This window comes from Rutilus rutilus (assembly GCF_951802725.1).
Source record: "Rutilus rutilus genome assembly, chromosome: 12".
Lineage (NCBI taxonomy): Eukaryota > Metazoa > Chordata > Actinopteri > Cypriniformes > Leuciscidae > Rutilus > Rutilus rutilus.
In genome coordinates, this window is record NC_140217.1 from 10,415,217 (window position 1) to 10,438,655 (window position 23,439).

The following is a 23,439-nucleotide window of genomic DNA, read 5'->3' on the forward strand; positions in this document are numbered from 1 at the left end:
GTGTGTGTGCTCCAACAGTTCTGTAAGCCAAAAGCGCAAATTTAACAATTCAAGTCTATCTCATCTGCTAACAATCTCAAGAATCACCACTTACCTGTTGATCCATTGTGTTCCTGTTATATCTGTTACTAAACCTACATGTTTTGGGGGGTGTTTCCCATACAACGACGTAGCCGACTGTAACTCGCTGCTTAACTACCGTAGTCGTTGAAGAAACCAACTAGCTAGTCAAGTCACGACTGTTTCCCGAAACCGTACTGTAAATTACGGACATGGCATCTGAGGACTATCTCTTATTTTTCTCAGTTATTTTGCTTTATTTCCAGATTCAATCATATGTTCTTACATAAGCCTACTACATCGAGCACGTTCGCACATGCGCACCCTTCAAAAACGGTGTTTTAAATCTCTTGACAAACTAAAAGATGTAAATTACATTAGTATGTATTCTAAATACAAGATATAGATTGTACTGAATGTTAGCTTGCTCATTTGGCTCAAAAGGATTTATGTCCACATGACATGCAAACTAGAAACTATGCTTCCAACCACAGGTCGAGAGCTGTCGTTCCACACGACTTTGCGATGCTGTTTGCGAATGTTCGTTCGAACTATGGTTTCTGGAAACACCGACTCGCTGAACTACGCTGACGGAACGACGGAACTTGCGACCATAGTTGGCTAAATGCTTTTGGGAAACGCACCCCTGGTCATTTGCGTCTCAGCCTGAGTGTCACAATTAAAATAGAAAACAGCTATTTTAAATTGTAATAATCTTTCCCAATATTACTGTTTTACTGTATTTTTGATCATCTGCACCCTTGGTGAGCATAAGAGACTTCTTTCAAAAACATTGTAATGACCCCAAACTTTTGAATGGTAGTGAGGGAATTTTTTTTTAAAATAATTAATGGTTGATGAAGTAGATAAATACAACCAAAAAGCCAGTTCAGTTAAGTTCGATGAGCATCTTATCTTTTAAAATGTGTACTTAAACAGTGTGCTTTCTTTCCCTTTACTTTGTTTTATCTGTTTTCTTCTTTCTCTGCTTCTCATCATCTTTTTTTTATCTCCCCCTCTAAGATATCAGTGTAAATAACCCATTATATCACAGATGTGACAGTTCGGGTGCAATGGTATGCTGGCACCCTCTGTCACCCAAATGGCTGTAATCAACCACAGCTGTCATAATTACACAGAAATGACCTGTCACCAAGCAGACGCATTATGCACGACACAAACACAAAAGATTCCACACTGTCATTGGATGCTTTGATCTGTTTCCTGATATGTGGTGGAAAACACTCTTGTTCAGACAGGTTTTAAATTGCCGAAGGAAATCATTTTTAGACTAAAACAAATTCAGACAGTTTTAGTGTTCAGAGCTCTGCAACACAAGACGGACGTGAGCATGTGATTCACTTCAAGGGGTCTAAGCAATACAGAGCTCTCTTTTTTGTTATCTTCTACACGTACAGCTGTAGATGTGGAGATTTTATGGTCCTATATGTAAGTCCCGATGTGATTCATGCGCTCACTCCATATCTCATTCCCTCTTCTCCCAGCAACAGGACAGAAGTGCTGACATTTCTTTTGACTCTAGGCTGATTCTCTGTGATGTCAGTGCAGTGTCCCGAATGGTTGCTCCCAACAGACAGGACAATAAAAGATTTTTTATTTTCTTTGCTGTTTCTGGTCTGCACTACAGCATGTGTGTGCAGTAAACATTGAGATGTAACTGACACAATGTTAGGTCTAACCTTTACATCAATCGATGAGGTATTATCTCTTCAATGAAAGGTTTGAGGGCTAAGACTGACAGATGAGATGATTGCTGATCTTTGTGGCCAGGAACATGACCAATAAAAAGAAGAAGAAAAAAAGAAGCAAATTCACAGACAAAAAATAGACATGGATAAATGTGTAATGGCAAGCTGTCCCAGTGAGAGGTCATTATAAGGACAGAGAGAGAGAGAGAGAGAGAGAGAGAGGGTAAAAGGAAGAGAATGAGATCCAGGTGCAGGTGGTTTCAAAGTGGGACACTGAGGTGTTTTTGTACATCTCACCATCTTTCCAACTGCAGAATTAATAAAGCCTACTGTGAATACAACAAAACAGGACAAACATGTATCCAAACCTCTGATGTTAGACAAACAATTTGGTCAGTACCTGCCTGTTTTTGAGTGGTAAAAATGAGCCAAAGACAAGCCCTCCAGCTCTGATGCAACATTTGCCTATGAGGTCCAGGATGTCTTACATTGCCCAAGGCAAGAGGAGAGCACACTTTCAAAACATTCAGCTCTAGGACAGGGGCATGCAGGGAAATTCAGACCCACCATGAGATGAAGAAACTACACACACACACACACACACACACACACACACACGCTCGCAAACTCATTAACAATCAGACAAGTATAATCACATGTTGATTATTAGGTGTTTAGACTCAGTTTGAGACATTTGTTGTTATTAAGTTGTGATAATCCATCAGTGTTTTGCATAGTCTCATTATGGTTTTTCAATGGGAGTTCATGATTGTCAATAAGCACAAAAGCACATGCTGTTTGTGTTGTCCAGATGACAAGTTGAAATTAAAGTGATATCTTTCCTTTAAGCCGGGCTACAATTGTGAAATCTCGTTGCATCACGCACAAACGGAGAATCTTCACATATTTTCTTCTTTCAAATCTCAAACTTGCATACATAAGATTTGGAAATCATGGTGCATCTACACACTACAAGATATTCTTAAAGTCCCCCTGTGGTGAAAATAAAGATTTTAATGTTGTTTATGTCTATGTGGTGTTTTTAATATGATTTAAGACAAACCATGTACAAATTCAAGTCAACACCATCGCTGAGTATTTTCTCTTTAAAATTGCAGTGAACCAAAGACGGTCTCAAAAACACGGTTTGGAATCGCTGGTGTTTCTGACGTCACAAACTACCTTGTAACCAATCACGTCAACGTTTGATCATCAACAAGTGGATCTCTGAGCTGGTGTGAGTCAGTGGAGGCGGTGCTAATTTGCATATTAATAGAACCTTGTATACTAAATGAGGCAAGGGTGTAGAGTTACATTCAAGCTATTTTAAGGCATGAAGACGTTTTTTTTTTTTTTTTTTTTTAAGGAAAAAATGTTTAAATATTATGTCATTTTGCCCCGATGCAGATCGGGATGTTTAAAGCTTGATCTGTAAACACCTCACATTACCAGATAATCTGGGCTGAACAAAATATTACTCAGCACAGCTGTTTTCAACATTGATAAAAATGCTAAATGTTATCTGAGCACCAAATCAGCATATTAGAATTATTTCGGAAGGATCATGTGACTCTGAAGACTGAAATAGTGGTTGCTGAAAATTCAGCTTTGTCATCACAGGAATGAATTTGATTTTTAAAATATATTATAATAGAAACCAATCTTACCAACCCTAAACTTTTGAATGGTAGTACAATTATAAAAATATAAAATGTCTTTGTTTTAGACAAAACAACCTCCAGCATCATTAGGAGAATTTTCTGTAGTTGTATTATAATTCATAAAGCGCATACTAAGGCAAGCAGATGCGGTGCTAAACACAGCGTGATGTGTGAGTCAGGATGGCAGAGAGACAGAGAGGTTTTAACCTCAGCAGGGGATCAATCAAGCGATCATTAAGTGTGATGTTGTGCATTGATTAACCCCAGCATGAGGTCGAGAAAGCGATGGAACAGATTCCATATAACCTTCAGCTTTAAACGTATACACACAGGTGGAAAATGAAGCAGGTCAATGTTAGCTAACCTGAAGCAATGCAAACGCACATATACATATACAGATTCTCAGGCACATACATACTTTACAGATGGTGTGTGTGATGGACAGACATGATTGACAGCTAGCCCACTCAAGAAGAATGAGGCCATGCAGAAGGCTTGTGCTGCAGTTGTGTGCTGAAATTGATTACTGGTTTGCTTTGAAGAATTGGCTTTAAAAAAAAGATCTAATGAATTGTACAAAGAAAGGAAATGTGAGTGTACACTTCCCTGAAAAAGTTGATTCCTCAACTCTGAATAGCCCTAGAGCTGGGGTCAATTCTAGCACAGGAATCGACTCTCGTTGCTGACTTTGTTGCTGTTTCCGAAATTGCTTAGGATCAGATGTAGATTGCACAGGTTAGGTGAAGATTACAGCAGAATAGCACGGAACACAGAATCAGCAAGAAGTGAACAAAATGAAGCAAAGAATTCAGACACTGACGTATTGCCATGCATCAGAGAGCATGAGATGTCGTAGAGACAACGTTGCCATGTGCGTTTAGCACCATTACAATGATTCGACCATGGCTGTTTCTTCTTTATTTTTACCTCTGTAGAATTAGGTATTGTCAACAACTAGGTAACAACGTTGATAGCTACTCATCATTTCAATGTATGTCATCACTAATTTGGACAGTCGCGCTAAAAGAATTTGGAATTTAAGGCTTTGGGCCCTATTTTAAAGATCTGAAACGCGCGAAACGCAAGTAACTTTGTGGGCGGGTCTTGGGCGCTGTTGCTATTATACTGGCGGGATAAATGACTCTTGCGCCCGACGCAAATCTAAAATGGGTTGGTCTGAAGTAGCTTCATTATTCATAGGTGTGGTTTGGGCGTAACGTGAAATAAACCAATCAGAGCGTCATCTCACATTCCCTTTAAGAGCAGGCGTGCTTGTTCTATAGCGGATTCCTATTATAACGGCGGATTTGCCAGGCGCACGACAGGAGCGGTTCACAGCCGAGGAGACCGACGTTCTCGTCAGGGCCGTAAAACACGTTGGGGATGGAGAAACACAGACAAATTAACTTCGGTTAAACAGGCGTATGATAATTTGGGTAAATGTGTAAGCTAGATGTATGCTTATATAATAAACTATCTATCTATCTATCTATCTATCTATCTATCTATCTATCTATCTATCTATCTATCTATCTATCGTAATAATGTATGCAAAAATTAAAACTGCTGCTTCTGTGTAGATGAGAAAATCAAAGTGTATGCGCGTTGTGCACACGCTATATTGATTATGGCCAAGCATGCGCCCTTAAAATAGCATATGAATAACATGCGCAACGCGCCACTGACTTTAAACTAGGTTTTTTGGGTCAGTGGCGGAATTGTTTTCTAAACCTGCAAAATAGCATGAGGGAACGTTTGCACCGGAACACGCCTCCTCTTTGCACTGAACCGCCCCGGAGAGCGCAAGTGTATTTCTTAGTTAACCGACGTGCGTCTGTGGAGGGAAAAGTCCGCTGTGCGCGGGTGCAAAATAGGAATGATACATGCGTCGGTGTACAAAGTCAATTGCGCTGGGTGCAAGATAGGGCCCATAGTGTCAAGGAGCAAATATAGCGTGTAATGTATTATTCCTGACCCTGTTCACATGTAAAGTAAATGGAGTCGAAGAAACGATTCCGTCGACTCCTACGGTGCGAGTCGGAGTAAACTCCGAAAAACCTGGAATTGAACACTCTGAGCGATATCATCGCAAGGTTGTTCACCTCCAGTCTACTGTATGTTGCTCTCCTCAGCTTTTCCATCAGAGAGACATTCAAGCTTTAAGCCTAAAGGTGTTCATTAATTAATCAGATATAAATAAATAGACATTTACTTTTACATTTACATTTACCCGACTCTGCTTACACTACAAAACTACTGCATGGCCGTGAACATTCACAAATCTAAACTTTAATTGCACATCCACATTCATTTCCATCATGGTACATTGGGTCTGTACCTTAGTGTGCATCCAATTGAGGCTGTGAATGGTGATGAATGCTTTTGTTTGGGTGCCTTCTGGCATCCTCGTGACTCGTATACGTTAGCAGGGGAAAGAGAGAAAGATAGAAGTTCTTTTAGAATCACAGGGCTTAATAACGTGTCTCTCTCCACAAATTTGTGGGCAGTCAAGCAGTTGGCGAACATATCTCTGTCTGTTGAGGGTTTCAGAGAACATGGAACGGAACTACCATTTCATTACAGTTGTTCAGATCACTGGAGCAGAAAACCTGAGGCAAGACCGCATGGCTGTGGATATGTGTACATGTGTACTTCCCTGCGGTTGTTTGTTTAACTGTTTTAGGAGGATATGTGGACCAAGGCTATTTGAAATTGGCATTTCTTCGTTTTCTAGCTTTCTTAGTTAGTTTCATGACGTGATGAATAAAGGAATGTAATATTTCTTTTATTAAACCTGAGAGATTTTTGAAAGTCCATTCCACCAAAAATTTGACTATTCAAAAAGTTTATAAAGACACTGTAAAAGCAATCCACATGAATCTAGCTGTTTAATTCAAGTCTTCTGAAGAAAAACAGTCACTTTATATGATGAACATTTAATGTAGGCTTTTATTCACATGTAAACACTGATCACTGCACATATATTGTGCACATCAAATATGGTACATGGAAGCTCAGCCATACTTGCTTGAACAAACCTTTTTTTTCCATATGGATTTCTTTTACGATATTTTATGCATCAACGGTTTGGACTTTTAATGGAGTGACAGATATTTCTCATGTTTCATTAAAAATATCTTCATTTGTGTTTTGAAGATGAACAAAAGTCTAAGGGGTTTGGAACAGAATGAGAGTGAGTCAATGATTGCTGAGAATTTTCATTTTTGGATGAACTCCTGCCCTACATCATGTCCCAAGAAAATAAAAGACTAAAATGAACTAATGATGCCTACTGGCAATGTTAGTGCCCTGTGAATCCATGTCTCCTGTGTTCCCTTTCACCTTCTTTTATTTAGCCAATTGGGTAAAACTTTAGAATACCATTCCATCATTAATGAATAACTACATAGGGACAAATGAGTGCCGCAATATTAACATTCTATGTACTATTATTAACTAACAAGAAACTCTGATCAATTAGCTAATCAATTATACGTTTTATCATACCTCCAAGAGGACTACTAAGAACTACTTCAGGTTAATAATTCATGCAAATAATGCACTTATGTATAATTAATTCTAAAGTAAACAGCATGATAACTCTCTAGTAATGACTGAAGTCATTGTAAAGCTTGAGGTTTTTGTAAGGTTTTGGATACTAGCTAATTCCTTCTGAAGGATTTGGTATCACTTCAGTCATCGGGGTTACCATGATCTTCACTTTTGAATGAATTACACACTATGCATTATTTGCATTTAATTATGAAGTGGATATAGTAGTTCTTATAATAGTTAAATAATAGTTACTGATTAGCTTATACCTTATTCAACTTATATTACTTACTAATTTATTAATCAGAGTTTTTTGTTAGTTAATAGTAGTTACTAGTTTATTTGTTTCTGTGTGGTTATTCATTGATAGCAGCACACAAGTTGTCATGAAAACAGGACAAAACTTTATTAATAAAAAATTATCTACAGTACATAACAGTAATAGATAATACAGCATAGTAAAAGGTACCAAATAAGATTATAGTTACGTTGATGTTGTGCTTTGGATTTGGATATCTTGTCTTACTTGTTTTAATTAAGTATGGCTGACAAATACTGTATGCATAACATTAAGTTTATTATAGCCTGGTGGATGGAATGGTTGGAACATGCAATTCGATTACATAAATCTTAAATTTAGATCTAGATATTTGTGTTGTTAGGACTCAAAAAACAAGGCAGACTAGGCTTGGCAGTGTGTAGTGACATGTTTGTGTTGTGATATATAGTAGTTATCGTCAACAACACCTTTACAAACACCCGAAAGGAAAATCACTCAGGAACAATAACAAGCGTTGCCACAGGCACAATTAAAGTCTACACGTAAGTATGCTGTCAGAAAGAATTAATGTAAGAACATACACACATACACACACACCCTGTCACGCTCTCTTTCTTAATCTCTCTAGTTTTATTTCTTCTTTTCTTTGAACATGAACTTTTGGCATACATGTTACCTCTATCCACTTAGCAGATTACTCATGAAATATGCATCTCACATTCATCTGTGCATAACTAAGAGAGAGAGGGGATAGCATTTATATAAGGTTTATTTTTTATTGAATTTTTTTTTTAGTACAGAGGCTCTTTTCCTGACCTTTAGAATAAACCTTAGGTTAAGTTTCTCTTTCCTGTCCTTTAAATAACCCTGAAGAAGAACTGTTTATAATGAAAATCAGCTGCAGTTTGACTGAAACAAGTTTCAGGGAAATGGGAGATGACAGCTACATATCAAAACTGATGGACAGATAAAACTGATAAAAGACATAACTTTAGATACATATCACATATTCAACTCTGTATTTTGGGCCGCAGAAAAAGCATATAATATTTCCTTGTTTGAGAAAAGGCTGATACAAGGGTACAAGATTAATGTAGCTTTAGGTTCCCAGCGAACAGGGAGCATTCTCAGAACTTTAGCTAACGTTGTGGCAAGGTTCTCTCAAAGTTATCAACATTCTTCCAGTAACGTTAATAAAACATTTGTTCAATAAAACAAGTTATCTTGTGTTAAATAATGTTCTCAGAACATTATTTATCATTAATGGACCGTTTTCACCTGAAAGGTTTATTTGGAAGTTCACCTAACGTTTTTTTTTTTATGTTACATGTTTCAGAAAGTTCAGGGAACATTCAAAAGTAACGTTCCCATTATGTTTGATAAAATATAACCAAGAAGTCTTTAAAACATTAAAAAAACTGCGACTTCCTTCAGCCTATCAGAAGCTGATGCTGTTTGGTTCAGGTGTGTTTTATAGTTTCCTGGTCGATGACGTCACATGGCATTCCGTCACGCCATTGGACTGGTTTCATACGTGTTTCATGATGCAATCATGCAGAGGCATCTTTCCTGTAGCTCAAACAGTAGAGCGTTGGTGCTTGCAGCGCCAAGGTCATGGGTTCAATTCCCAGGGAAAGCAAGAATTGATAAGAATGTAAATGTGTACCTTGAAATTCAATGCAAGTCGCTTTGGATAAAAGCGCCTGCCAAATGCATAAATGTAAATCATGTCCCAGAGGCGTTCCCATAGCGTTTCAACGCAGCGTCTCGTTCCCTCTTCAGGGAACTAGGGTTACATACTTAACCGAGATGATTTTTCTTAGCTGGGTCAATATTCTGTCTTCCTGCTTCCTGCTTTAATCCCCACTGTTTTACTCTGGATTACAACAGATGGCCATAATTATCTGCCTAGACACATGCAGGTCACACAAAAACATATGTTACTCATACACACAGGTCATTGACATACACAAACACGGGTCACCCACAAGAGACTATTAGCTATGTACAGAGAGCAAAAGTATAAATACTTTTTTGTACACATTTCACATGTACTGACCAAGGAAGTCTGTAGTGCCTGAAGAAAGCTTTACATTAACATTCCCGTTAATCTTAAAGGCAGTTGCCCAGCCAATCGCAGGGGGCCTCAGAGGTATGTGACCTGGATTCCATCTTGGCTCCTGGGCACTTAGTTCAAGGTTCCATTTGTCATGTGGCTGATTACGCGTTAAAGTTTATTTTTATTTTTTTCAGTGGTCCCCGCGTGCCCTTAATAAGTCTTAAAATGTCATCTGTGACACATTTAAGGTCATAAAAAGTCTTAATATCTTAAATGGTATAACAACAAGGGCCAGATTTACTAACAGAACTTGAACGTGGACACAATCATTTTTGTGGCTGACCTTATTGCATTTGCATTTGTAGGAGTTTCCCTTTCAGGAGCAAATTTTATGGGAGGAGAGTATTTAAATTAATCTTGCAAGGTGATTTACTAAAGTTTGCGCTCGTCAATGTACTGGTTTTTGCGCCATTATTTACCGCCCAAAAAAAGCACGTCTTAAATAGTAAGAATAGTAAGATCGCACCATAGGCCCCGTCCACTGGCATTCAGTCGCTTAATGGCTGACATTTGCCTGATGTATGTGAGCATCACGTCGTGTCAAAAGCAAATAGGTCTCATTATAATCACAGAGGGCCGGTTCACAGAATGCATTTTGACTGTTAAAACTGAGAGACGCAGGTCAGTGGAACAAAAAAAGCGCAAGGTACACAGACACATTTTTTAAAAAGTTGTACCTCTTTTAACTTGAGCACAGCATTTTTAGAATGTTGCAATAGAACTGACCAATGGAAAAGTAACACAGTGGAATGGAAAACGCGTTCTGTGTGGACATCCCAACTGTAGGCTACTACAAAAAAAAACTCATATAAATGCTATCCTCTCTCTTTCTGTGTTTAACAAAATGTTAACCTAATCACAAACTGCAAGTAAATGATTTAATAATGCTTTGTCTGTAAATTATGGTTTTATACGGATAAAGTTTTCAAAACACTTACTCACATGCAATATAGAGTGGGCGTTGATACTGTTTCATATACAAAGATGTTAGCCAGTCATAACAGTGGCTGTTTACTGACAAGCCTTAAAGGAGCCATCCCTTAAAAACGGATCATTTAAGAAGGAGGGTCAGAACGAAGGTTGTTTTAAAATTCGATGTTATCTATCTAGCTGTCTAGCTGTCTGTATTATCTAAGGGGTTCACATTTGTACTGCATTTGGTCTTACTGGTCTGTTAGTCATGTTCTCTACACAATATTTGCGTACATAATAGTGTCTCCTCGATCCACAACATCTGTTCTGTAAATAGTCTCTGGTCATATCAGACTTTTCCACCTCCATGTCTGTTATCAGGATGATTTGTGGGAAGGCTTCTGATTTGTTTTTCTGATTTATTTTCTCTAAGGGAGAGGTTTCATGCACTGAAAAAAACAACAACAACAAAAAAAAACATTAACCAGCATGGCAAAATTGCTGCAACACTAGGTAGATATAACATAATTGATGTCTTGCGAGTTTGTTTATCTGAAAATCTGTGCTTGAGTGACAATTTTGTACAACGTTAAAGCCATTTCAAGAGACTTAAGTGGTCTTTTGAAGAAGGAAAGGTGTTCTCTTACATTTACATTCAAAGCATTTAGCAGATGCTGTTTTCCAGGGCAACTAACAATATTGCTTTTACATCTCGTACAAGACCATTGTTATCAACACATGCAATGCATGGGATTTGGAATGCTATCTGTTAGAAAAGAAGTGCTTCCTATACAAATAAAAAAGAATAAAAAAAACAAGATAAAAGTTGAGTTGCAGGTCTGCATGGATTGGCTAAACGAAGGAGCTTGACCTTTGACTTGAGGTTGTGCACTGCCTTGTTTTGAACTTGATTCTAGCCGTTATAGGGAGCCAGTGAAGGAAGTCTAGCAGCGTTGTATTGTGGGAGTACTTGGAAGTTCACAATTTATTTTTGTCATCAAGAGAGAGAGAGAAAAGCGTAGGTGGAGGGTTGAGTAAAAGGCGCTGGAGAGTTTCCTTGGGGCAGCAGCATCAAGCTTGGCTTCATAGCTCTTCTTCAAGTTCAGAATATGAGGCGCAGTAATCTGGAGTTCCCTTATGTGCTATCTGAGCCCTGCTGGTTATCCGGTTTCATTTGAAATCGCATCCTTTTCTATATATTTGGCCTTCCGTTCACATTGAGATGCCGTTTTTGTCCAGCGTTTTGAAGACGCACTCCCAAGTGAATGAATGTGAAGTTTTCGCATTGTAGTGTGGACTGTGAAAACAGAGGTGACGCATGTTTGGTCATATGACACATACTGCACAGATATCTATGTTTATACCGTGTGCCTGCTGAGTGCTATTCACTTTCACAGTGTTGCTGATGTAACTTTGTAAAACCTTAATACATTCCTGCAAAGATGACAGAAAATTTACTTGCAATTGCTGCCCTGCAGCAAAACATGAGGGAAATTGCGTTTTAGACCATACATAGAATAGTGATTGAGTGCAAGCTTGACTCCACAGTAAGTGGTAAAATATTTTGCTAATAAAATGACTATGGCAAAAGAATAGCTGGTCTCTTCTCAGGGTGCTCATGCGCAGTAAGTTGATTTTAGCGTTTTTCCGACATTTCAGTGTGAATGAGGAACTTTTGGAAAACACTTGAAAATGCAAGTGTGGCTGGAGAGGGCTTTGAAATGAAAAATGCTGTTTTCAAATGTATCAGGATTAATGTAGACATACTGTATAGCCTCTGTTAGCCATTATGATGGAAATGTGGACCAGGCTTGGTGGAAACAGGACTGAGAGTCTAAACAAGAGAAAAATGCAACAGTTGATGCTGCTGCTTCGATAATGGATCCATCATTAGGTGTTGGTATGGTTAGGAAATCTGAAGAAGATTTTAGTAGCACTTTCGAATGAAGATCTTGGTGGGTGTAAAGAGGGCTAGGCTGAGGAGTGCAAGTGTTGAAATGAAATTTCAGTAGTGCAGACATGTTTAATACATGTTTGTGTTTTGTGATCTACAGGTTTATACACGGTATGGGAAATGTTACACGTTTAATGGAAACAAGACGTCACCCAAGCGGGTGAGGCAAGGCGGCACTGGAAACGGCCTGGAGCTGATGCTGGATATTCAACAGGACGAGTATCTGCCCATCTGGAGAGAAACCAGTGAGTGATTAATGCAACTGCTGCTATTTTGCGTCTCAGTTATAGATTGCAGTGTAAATGACCTTGAATGACATTAGTATTTATGCTACTGTAATATTGTTGCAAAGGAGATTGGTTTGTATGATGCATTATTCTTCTTCTTCATACAGTTTGGGGTTGGTAAGATTTGTTTCTTATGCTCAAGAAGGCTACATTTGTTTGATCAAAAATACAGTAATATTGTGAAATATTACAATTTAAACTTACTGTTTTCTATTTTAATCTTAAAATGTAATTTATTCCTGTGACGACAATGCTGAATTTTCAGCAGCCATTACTGCAGTTACATGATCCTTCAGAAATCATTCTAATATGCTGATTTGATACTCAAGAAACAGTTGTTTCATTATTCTTTAATGAATAGAAAGTTCATAAGAACAGCAATTTTTTTGTAACATAATAAATTCCTTTACTGGCACTTTTGATCAATTTAACCCTTAAATGCATGAATGTGTAAGGCCCGCTATATTGGCCCAATTGCCGGTTCGCCAATACACGAGGAAGGAATCACGTGCTCTGTCCTCACTCATGCGAAGTATTGGTTGGTTAAATGTAATATATTAATCATATGTATTTACTCGTTAATTCATCTGACTCCATAAATGAAAGGATTAATAATATCTGTGCCTCACTGAAAGTGAGCGAATGTTTGACTATTCCGTTTAACTCTTCAATGAAAATAATATCAAAGTCAGTTAGAATAATCAAATGTAACAATTTATTATGTCAGGTAAATGTATCATGCCAATTTCATAATCAATTCAAAGATAATCGATACAAAACATCAAATGCTCTGGAATAGAGAGAAGATGCAAACCCAACATTAAAAAATACGTTAGGCTGAGAGATCTATATCTCCCAGCCTAACGGACCGATCTGAAGTACAGAAAAGGCCCCGATCTCCCTGCTGCACCTCCTTAAATAGACAAACCTTTTCACCTGGAACCATGTGCTAACAATAGAAATTTGCATTCAGAGGTACACTGTAGCACCTCTTGGGGGTGTGTGACCATTTGCTTGAGAGACCAACCCCTCCTTGTATGCTAGTTATCCATAAACCTTCAAAAACCTTATTACCTTGTGTTTTACTTATTCTGGAAATAGGACATTTGTACCAGTCGCACTGTGACATTTTAAATGATACCAAACATGAAAATACTCTGTGATAATCATTCACATTAAACTATACATTTTCTTGGGTGATCTTCAGGTGATCATCTGAGAGAGAGAGGGGGTGAGGGGAGAGGGAAAGAGATGTAGATTAGATGACTCGGAGGTGAGACTTTCGTCTCGATGGTGCATGAGAGCCAGTTCAAATGCTAATCTCCAGAGAGGTCCTTTTGTCCTCTCAGGGCCTGGTCACCCCAAAACAGACTGTCTGGAATCTCCTAATTTATCAATTCTTACAAATGTTTAGCCAATCATTATTACATATTTGGGTCTTTAGCGACCCTTATCTGTACCTAACACGGATGGATCTCTACCGATCGCGATAATATAAAACTCTCCTGATATCAGAGTAACAATTACAGAAGAATAAAATAAAGCACATTTTGTTACATTTTGGAGCTTGGATTTATACCATCAACCCTGTCCTCATCAGAGCTCATTTCCCAGTACATTCAGCACCAGGCTCATATTCGCGATCTCAAACATATTCTCAAAACTATAATTTTCAACATCTTCAAAATCAATATTTTGATCACTGACAGCTTCTTCACCAGATCCACCATCAAGTGACAGTGACACTAATATTTGATTGCGTTCAGTACTTGCTCTTCAGTAAATCACTCTGAGCCATTTCAAGTTTTGCTGATGATACTTCCTATTCATTTGTTGTCTGCCTGCGGAGTGAAACGTCACTTCATCTTTGTGTATCAGACCTTGCCACCTTGAGGAATAAAGGTGAATTGCACCTATTCAGTCATTAAAAATTCAATTATTGTTGTGCAAAAAAAAAAAAAAAAAAAAAAAAATTTTAATTTAAAGGTCCCATTCCATGGATTATTTTATAATGTTTCCAGGGGTGCCCTTATAATGTTAGTATGTTTTTTAGATCAAAAATTGTTATAATTTAGAAATAAAAGGCATATTTCCTAGCCTGATTTCATTCCCTGGTTTGAACACTCTGTTTGAAGGGGCGTGTCTGCTGTGAGACTTCAGTGTAAACGCCCTCTGCTGTGATTGGCTGACATGCTTGCATATGAAATATCTGGCATTACATGTGGAACTATCTGAAAAACTTTTACTATTACAGCTATTATACGTTTTTACTATTACAGCTATCTGGATTAACGAATCGTGAGAAGTTTTTTAAGTATTTAGATCTATTACCATCACATAAAAGGTTGCAGTGATGAGCACTGAGCAGATGACAGTCTGTTGATCGCGTGAAAGATCTTATCATTGCAACGCAGTTTCTGCACTCTCACTAATGATTTCACCAATGCAAACATGAGGCATATAAATACAGTAAGAGCTTCGTTGTGCAGTGTAACAGCGTCATTGATTTCATAACGAGTTTTGGCAAGTGTCCAGATAAACTCGCGCTGTGTGATTGATAGCTTGGGCGATTGGAAAGGGATTGTTCTTTGATCGCTTTCTGTATATTAATCACAGTTTAAGTTAGATTATTTTCATCCTACTAAGAGAAACGAACGATGTGAAGAGTGATCGCTACTTCCATATTAAATCACTATACCGCTTGCTGGAATATAGTTGAAATAGTCCCCTTCGTCAGTATGAAACGCTGAGAGAAGTCTGCTTGATATTATTCCAGGTTAGAAAAACAGTCCGTGGTGAAATGGACAGAGCAAACTAACAACTTCGAATTAAACTTTTGCGGTATCCGATTATAGATAAACATCAACCACGTCTGTTGACATTTCGCCCTCAATACGCCTGTGTTCCTGTGGGCGGAGGTTACGGTTCTAGTGACATCACTAAAGCAGGATGTAGAGGGGTGTAGTCCAATCCAGCCGTTTTTTGTAGTCAACTTCTGTTAAATAAAATATCTCGCTTGGCATTGAACTTTGAGCTTTATAATTTTACAGATATTATTTATACTCTAACAACAACATTACACACTAACTAAAGTTTGAAACATGGGATCACATAGAACGGGACCTTTACATTTTTTTTTCTTGTTATATTGTTCGTAATGAATTGAAATACTAAGAAGGTTGATTTCTATCTTTAAAAAATGTATGAGGAGGAGGGTAGTGAATGACATCCCAGGTCACTTAAGACCCGAGGTATGCGTTTAAGGCTTAATGCATCGTTTAATGCTTGCTGAATAATTTCTTTAAAACCTTCAAACTTTTGAACGGTAATTTTTAAAATTAGAGGTAAAATAATTACGATTATTTGGTGAGTAGTCATGCAATAAGTGGGATAATGTCCAGCTAGCTGGTCTTTATCGCAAAATAAACCCCAACAGGGTGAACGGGACCCCAAAACAGAGCGGATTTGCATAAATTCACCTTCAAAATAACAAATAAATACAGTCTCTGTCAAATGTAATTTTTTACCCATACAATCTGTCCATCTTCAGATGAGACGACGCTGGAGGCAGGTATTCGGGTTCAGATTCATAGTCAGAACGAACCCCCTTACATCCACCAGCTGGGCTTTGGGGTCTCTCCAGGATTCCAGACATTTGTTTCCTGTCAGGAACAGAGGGTAAGTTTAACTGGAGTAAAAAAGCCACACTCCTGTTGCTTGGCACAAAAAAAATTTAAAATTAAAATTGTAATAGGTCTGAATTCAATACCAGGCTGTTCTAAACTCTTGAATTCCAGACATTTTTTAATTAGGAGCTAATTTACAAAAAGTCACAAAGATTTCAAGGCTGACTGGGATGTTTTCTATTGAGACTGCATGTGTCAAGTATTCCACAGCTATAGGGTGCACTCAAGCTGACAAAGAAGCAGAGACAGAGACCTTTTCTCGAAATGTCTGCTATTTTTCTAGCTAACGTACCTGCCACAGCCGTGGGGAAACTGCCGGGCTTCATCTGAGCCTGTGATCCCAGGATACGACACCTACAGCGTCAGTGCTTGCAGACTGCACTGTGAGAGCACGCAGGTGCAGAGAGAGTGCAACTGCAGGATGGTGCATATGCCAGGTGCGTGTTGTATTTAAGTGGGAGAGTTGTCATAAAATCTGTCTGTATCAGTAAGAACAAATGTGGCGTGTTGGTACTTATCACGCCACCACACAGTTCATCTGTATAATTCTTCTTAATGCTGCTGACAGATTGGCAGCTGCATCCCAATATTTCTAGTTTCACTGTTGAGACAGTGGCTTTTATAAAGCAGACTTATGTAAATAATAAACAAGCCCTCTTACTGATATTTTGGTTATGGAAGCTTGTTTCTTCCACTGAATAAAAAATAAAAAAGTGACATTTTTGTCTCACAATTCAGACTTTATAACTCACAATTGTGAGAAAAAAGTGAGGATTACAAATATAAAAGGTAATTTTGACTTTTTATCAAAATTGCGAATTTGTATCTCACGATTCTGACTTTATAATGCGCAATTGCGAGTTTATATCAGCTACAATTAGGACTTTTTTTCTCAGAATTGCATATCTGGAAATTTCCCTTTCGGACTTTCCTTTTCGCCTGCTCATAGAGATCAATTTATGTTATGAGGCTCGTTTTGAGGAAAATTAGGTTGTAGCTCGTTGTCTTTGTTACTATGATTGGAAATAGGTGTAATTTGTGTTATAACAACGTTTAGCTCACGAGTTATTGATTCGGGAAGTTCGAATCTGTGAATATATTGCCAGCTTTACTGAACAGTAAAGCTGGCAATATATTCACAGATTCGAACTTCCTGGATCAATAACTCGTGAGCTAACTTTGTTAAAACACAAATGACACCTATATCCAAACATCCAAACATAGTAAGACAACAAGCTACAACCCAATTTTTATCAAAACTAGCTTTATAATATGAATTGATCTCGAGCAGGCGGCTGAGAGAGACAAGTCCGAAGGGACTAAAAGTTTTGCGAGGGAAGATATTTCCGTCCTCTCGCATAACCTGTTGTGAAATATTATCTCACAATTCTGAATTGTTTTCTCACAAATTCCAAGTTTAAATATAAACTCCCTGTTGCGAGAAAAAAAAGTCAGAATTGCAAGTTTTAAAGGTGCAGTGTGTCATTTTTAGCGGCATCTAGTGGTGAGGTTTGCGAATTGCAAACAGCCAGTCACTCACGGCCTATCCCTCAAATTGCAAACTCGAAGGAGAAGCTATGGTGGCCGACGTAGGATCGGAAGATGTTGTCGTCTGAGTCTGAGTCAGCAGAGAGTAGCAAGTCAAGCAATGAGGTTTCTTTATATTATATTTTATATTAAATTATATTTACTTAATTATTCAGTAAAACCACATGTTATTGCGATTGTTATTTTTACTTGTTCATCATTGTGTTAGTCTTTTATTCACTGACTTTACCATAGCTTGATTCCATGCTAGTTAGTATAAGATAAGAGCTATGGATAAGAGCATCAAAGCAGCTAGGTAAGGGGAAATAGCTAACGTTACGATGCCCGAGGCGTCGTTCAGACAGCATGTTTTTCTCCACGTTTGCAGAGTCAGGGACAACCTGAGTATTCTGCTGCGTCTTTTTCTGCTGCTTCTCATTCAAGTTAGTGACGAAACGCGCTCTGTAGCGCTGTTTGTTCACTGTCGGCTACGGTAGAAACATGACGTCACAATATGTCGACCTTCATAGAAGGGGGGTGCCCACAGTTATGTAGATATAAATGACTCATTCTAAGGTAATAAAAACATAACGGTTCATTAAGTAAGGTCTTTATACACCACTGAAAACACAGTTATGGATCTTATATTGCATTTCTGTCAATAGATCCTCAGAAATATTACACATTGCACCTTTAAACGTCACAATTGACTGTTCGCAAAGACCCGCCCCCTATAGTTACTGTTGCTATGTCCGACAAGCCATGCCGCTCTCACGCCCCACTATGTTCTCACACAGTGAAAAATAGAGGACACTGACAACGCGCTGACAGACAGGACAGACCAGGTTACTTTTGATATGAAACAAAGTCTCAACTTTCAAATGTTGTCATTTTTTTAAGAAATTTAAACAATAAATACCGTTTTGTGGCTCTTTAATGTATCGTGACAGATCGCTGCGGCGCCTCGGTTAAAGCTTCTCGTGAACCGATCATCTTTTCCTTGTAGTTAAAGGAACACGCCAACTTTTTGGGACTTTAGCTTATTCACCGTATCCCCCAGAGTTAGATAAGTCCATACATACCATTTTCATCTCCGTGCGTGCCGTAACTCTGTCTGACGCACCCACCGCTAGCCTAGCTTAGCACAAAGACTGGAGGTAAACGGCTCCAGCTAGCATACTGCCTAGAGCCCTGCACGGGGCAAAACATCCAGCCCTAACCGAGACCTGGCCCGTGGTGTTCAAGCCCTAATCCGGCCCCAGCCCGAAAACGTCTGCAATTTTTCAGCCCGAACCCGACCGAGACCAACATCAATATCCCTTTAAAGCTCTCTCTGATGCGCGCTGTCTCTGCTAGATGCACACACATACACACACGCTACTAGGTAAATTTGTAGGCTATTATAGGCCTCAAACATAACTACCACCACCTACAATTATGCCCACAAATATTAATACAGACTGTCCATTACAGAGAAGCATAAGCAGTAGAGAATATTATATAGCCAAATGTGATCCAGCAGTAAATAAAGATTTACGGCCTACCTTTTTTTGATGTCAAGTAACTTTACTGAAGAACGTTTCAAAGAACTCTTCGCCAACTGGCTAACGTTAAACAATAATAAAAATATAATAAAAAAAATACCGTTGAACTGAGTTGGCTCATTCACTGTTTATTCGCGAGTGTTGTGAAGAAAAAGAATAGCATCCACTGTTGAAGGCGTCAGGCTCATTGTTTGTTGTGGTAATCAAATCAAAACTCTTTCAAAATGCAGCATTTCCTGAAGTATTGGGAACTTTTAGTAACTCCCCACGCTCCAACTTCTCCCTGATGCTCTGCATGGTCAACTGTCACCTAATGCATTGCACACGCGTCGTGTTACGCGCATAATCGCATATTGCGTTGCATATTTATAATATTATCAATATAACAATACTTCATACAGTAGCCTGCGCTCTGCACGTATATTATGCACAATGAAAGGAGAAAAGCTAAATGAGTCCGAGTCCGACCAAAGCCCCATCTGTAAAAATAAATAAATAAAAAATAATTACCCAACTGCTCCCAATAAGTGACAAAATAACGCCAACATTTTCCTGTTTAGAAGATGGTTGTGTCTCATGTGACCAGAGGTGGGTAGAGTACCCAAAAACTGTACTCAAGTAAAAGTACAAGTACTTATAGAAATATTTACTCAAAGTAAAAGTAATAATCTTAATAGTTACTTGAGTAAGAGTAAAAAAGTATCCAATGAAAAAACTACTCAAGTAGCGAGTAACTTACTTCGGATTTTATATATATATATATATATATATATATATATATATATACATATACATATATATGAAGAAGACTTCAGATGCAAAAGCCTCTGAGTGCCATCTGAAACTTTCTTCTAAAACAAGCATTTTTATCAAGCTTGTATATTTAAGTTCAGTAATTTCACTTTAATGACAATTAATAGGTACTTTTCATTGCCATTTAAGTGAAATAACTGAACATAAACGTACAAGCTTGATAAAAATGCTCTTTTAGAAGAAAATTTCAGATGGTACTTAGAGGCTTTTGCATTTGAAGTCGTCATATATATAAAATTATATTATTTCGATTATTTATTTTTATTTAAATGACTAGGCTATTATTTTCATAAGTAGATTGGCTCTCTTTGCAACAAAAAGCATTTTCTCCCATCTGTAGCCCGAAAAAGAAAATCATTGCCTGTCCTTTGGTTTGTATAATAGTAATATAACTTATACAACTACATTTGGATTATTAGACAATGTCGAAATAAAGTGAATCTGCAGAGTGTTGCATTCAAAGGCATGCAATTGACACAGAGAAGAAAGAGTTAAAACTCTTCACATGTGCTCGCGCTCATGACTGCTACTGAATATCTGAACACAAAAAAAAAAAAAAAAAAAAAAGTACATCGACGAATCTTCTTCTGTCGGTTCTCCAAAATATATTAATCAAATGTATATTTCTGCAAGCATGTTTAAACTGGTTAACTGTGTCTACGGCAGGCAATTAAAGGCATTCGTTTTCAAGTCGAGTTCGCACGCCACTGCGCAACAATACACACAAACTACCGCGGGATGGCGGGTGTTCATAAACGGTGGGCAATGGTAGCTTATTTAATGTATAAATTAATGTATATGTCCAAAAAACGGGTAGCCTAATGTCATACTTTCTAGTAGTGCTATCATGGCGTAATAATCTGTTTGGTTGTAAAATGTATTACCTGAGTGAAATGAAATCGAATATATCGTCCTGTGGAATCATTCATTCACAGACAGCTTACGAAGATGTTCAACTAATAAAGATCTTCATCGCTGGCAAATATATGATGCATTTGCAGATTTGCTCTCACTTGACTGTACTGTTGGTCCACGGCCACTTCATCCAACGCTCTTGATGTCCTTAAATCTTCCTGTTACGACTCAGAGTCGAGTGTGAATTGAAATCGCTTCAGACGATTCAGTGCGTGCAGGAACTGAACAGTTCATTCAAACTGATTCGCGAACCGATTTAGACAGATCTGCCAACTTGTTTGATGAAGTCTTTGAACAGAATCGACTCAAAAGAGTGATTCATTTGTGAATTGAGCATCGCTCAAGCCCAGAAAAAAGATACATCGCACTTACGCATTTAACAACACATATTGCATTAAAATAAAGTAACGAGAGGAACGTCGCCCAACGTAACGAAGTAAAAGTACAGTTTTTTCATTAGAAATGTACTCGAGTAAAAGTAATAAGTACCCACATTCAAATCTACTCTTAAAAGTACAATTTTTCCAAAAAACTACTCAAGTAAATGTAACGAAGTAAATGTACTTCGTTACTACCCACCTCTGCATGTGACCTTGTTATTCGTACACGCTGTGACTATACAAATCACAACATGTAAATAGGAAAATGTTGGCGTTATTTTGTCACTTATTGGGAGCAGTATGCTAGCTGAAGCCGTTTACCTCCAGTCTTTGTGCTAAGCTAGGCTAGCGGTGGGTGCCTCAGACAGAGTTACAGCACGCACGGAGATGAAGAAGGTATGTATGGACTTATCTAACTCTGTGGGATACAGTGAATAAGCTAAACTCCCAAAAAGTCGGCGTGTTCCTTTAATTTATAGCATCAAATAAACATGAATTAACATAAGAAGGAATGTTGTTTTAACCGCGAAAAGACGTCAGTATATTCCGTTTTTCAGGTTCAAATTCTCCAACGTTAATCTAGTAACTCTCCTGACTGATTTGTCGGACATAAATGGCGAATGGCGGATTATGATTGGTCAGATCGCCTGTCAATCAAACTCCCTGCGAAGGGTAAATTGTGAAATAAAAGGTCGCAATTACTGTTTGAATTTTTTTTTATTCCTTGGTGGAAACAAGCTTTCATACTGTTGTTGGTTACATTTTTACACATCAAATATTTCTCTACAGGTGATGCTGTTATCTGCACACCGAGTAAATTCAAGTGTGTTGACAAGGCATTAGGTAAGTTAGGTAAAATACTGATGCTAATTGATCAACTCAATTAATATGCTTTCTTTTTTATTCCCTCATTTCTTTTTTTTTTTTTTTTCTCATGGTCCTTACAAACCTGTATCATTTTCTTTCGTTTGCATAAGATATTTCGAAGAACTGTTTTTTCCAAACTATGAAAGTCGTTGAGGTCCAAAACGACACTGGACCCCATTGACCCATGGACCTTTCATTGTATGGACAAAAAAAATGATACTAAGTCAGAGACATTTTTTCAATATATCTTATGCATTACAGGCTTGAAGCGACATGAGACTGAGTGATTAATGAATGCATTCACATGCACTTTCTTTCACCGATTATCAGGGACGGATTGACAATCTGTGCGTTCTGGAAAAGTCCAGAACGGCCGTCCAACCAAGGGCCGTCGGCAGAAAAAAAAAAAAGTCTAATAAAGCAATATTAACAGCCAACAGCAGGGGCACTAATATGATCACTTATGCTACGTGTAAAAAACAACAACTGAGGAAGAAGAGTCGGCCTATTTCCACTGACATAACGTTAGTTTTATAAGGCTGCACTTTTAAATTTGCTTACATTATATTTGAATAGCAGTGGTCTCCAGCGTGGTGCCTGTGAGTTGCCTGCTAAACACATTTTATAAATAGCCCCAACTTGTCGTCGGGGTTCCAGACTTCGAATAAATGGTATAATTTTGCGACCTTTTCAACTAAACGTTTCAATTTGAATTTTTGCCAAAATTACCCAACTCTCTTTGATTATACGCTGTCATTCGCGTTTCGTATGAGAAACATCAAATGGCACACGCTTAAAAAGCGGAACAAAACTTGTTTGATCTGAGCAGTGCATTATCAGCTCGGCCTAAAAAACAGCGATCGCGGACAAAACAGCTGTGCGGGCTGATCTCGATCACGCGAACATTATTACACAGAGCTGCGCGATCCACTGAGAAGCATTTCAATTCAGCGCAGAATTCTCTCTCTATTATAAACCCACAGATGACTATGTGATTTAAGCTTGTAAAAAGCCAGATGAAACAGCGCTGATATTCTCAACATATTGACAAAAAAACAAAAAAAAAAACAGGGGAAACATTGTTCCAAGAACAAACCATTTCACACCACAACTTATGAATTAACTTTAGTAAAACAAACTTTTTTGGCAGAAATGTGCCTGTGTTCATATTAA

At 38.1% G+C, this 23,439-nt stretch overlaps 1 protein-coding gene across 2 annotated transcripts in view; it reads left to right on the top strand.

Moving 5' to 3' along the window:
- asic4b (acid-sensing (proton-gated) ion channel family member 4b) overlaps positions 1-23,439 on the top strand; it is a 44,530-nt gene that overhangs the window by 15,832 nt on the left and 5,259 nt on the right. For both annotated transcript variants that reach the window (XM_084424827.1, XM_084424826.1), the window contains exons 2-5: positions 12,348-12,492; positions 16,085-16,212; positions 16,504-16,657; positions 22,189-22,242. In XM_084424827.1, the coding sequence (XP_084280953.1) occupies positions 12,348-12,492; positions 16,085-16,212; positions 16,504-16,657; positions 22,189-22,242 (481 nt within the window). The remainder of the gene's footprint in view (positions 1-12,347; positions 12,493-16,084; positions 16,213-16,503; positions 16,658-22,188; positions 22,243-23,439) is intronic.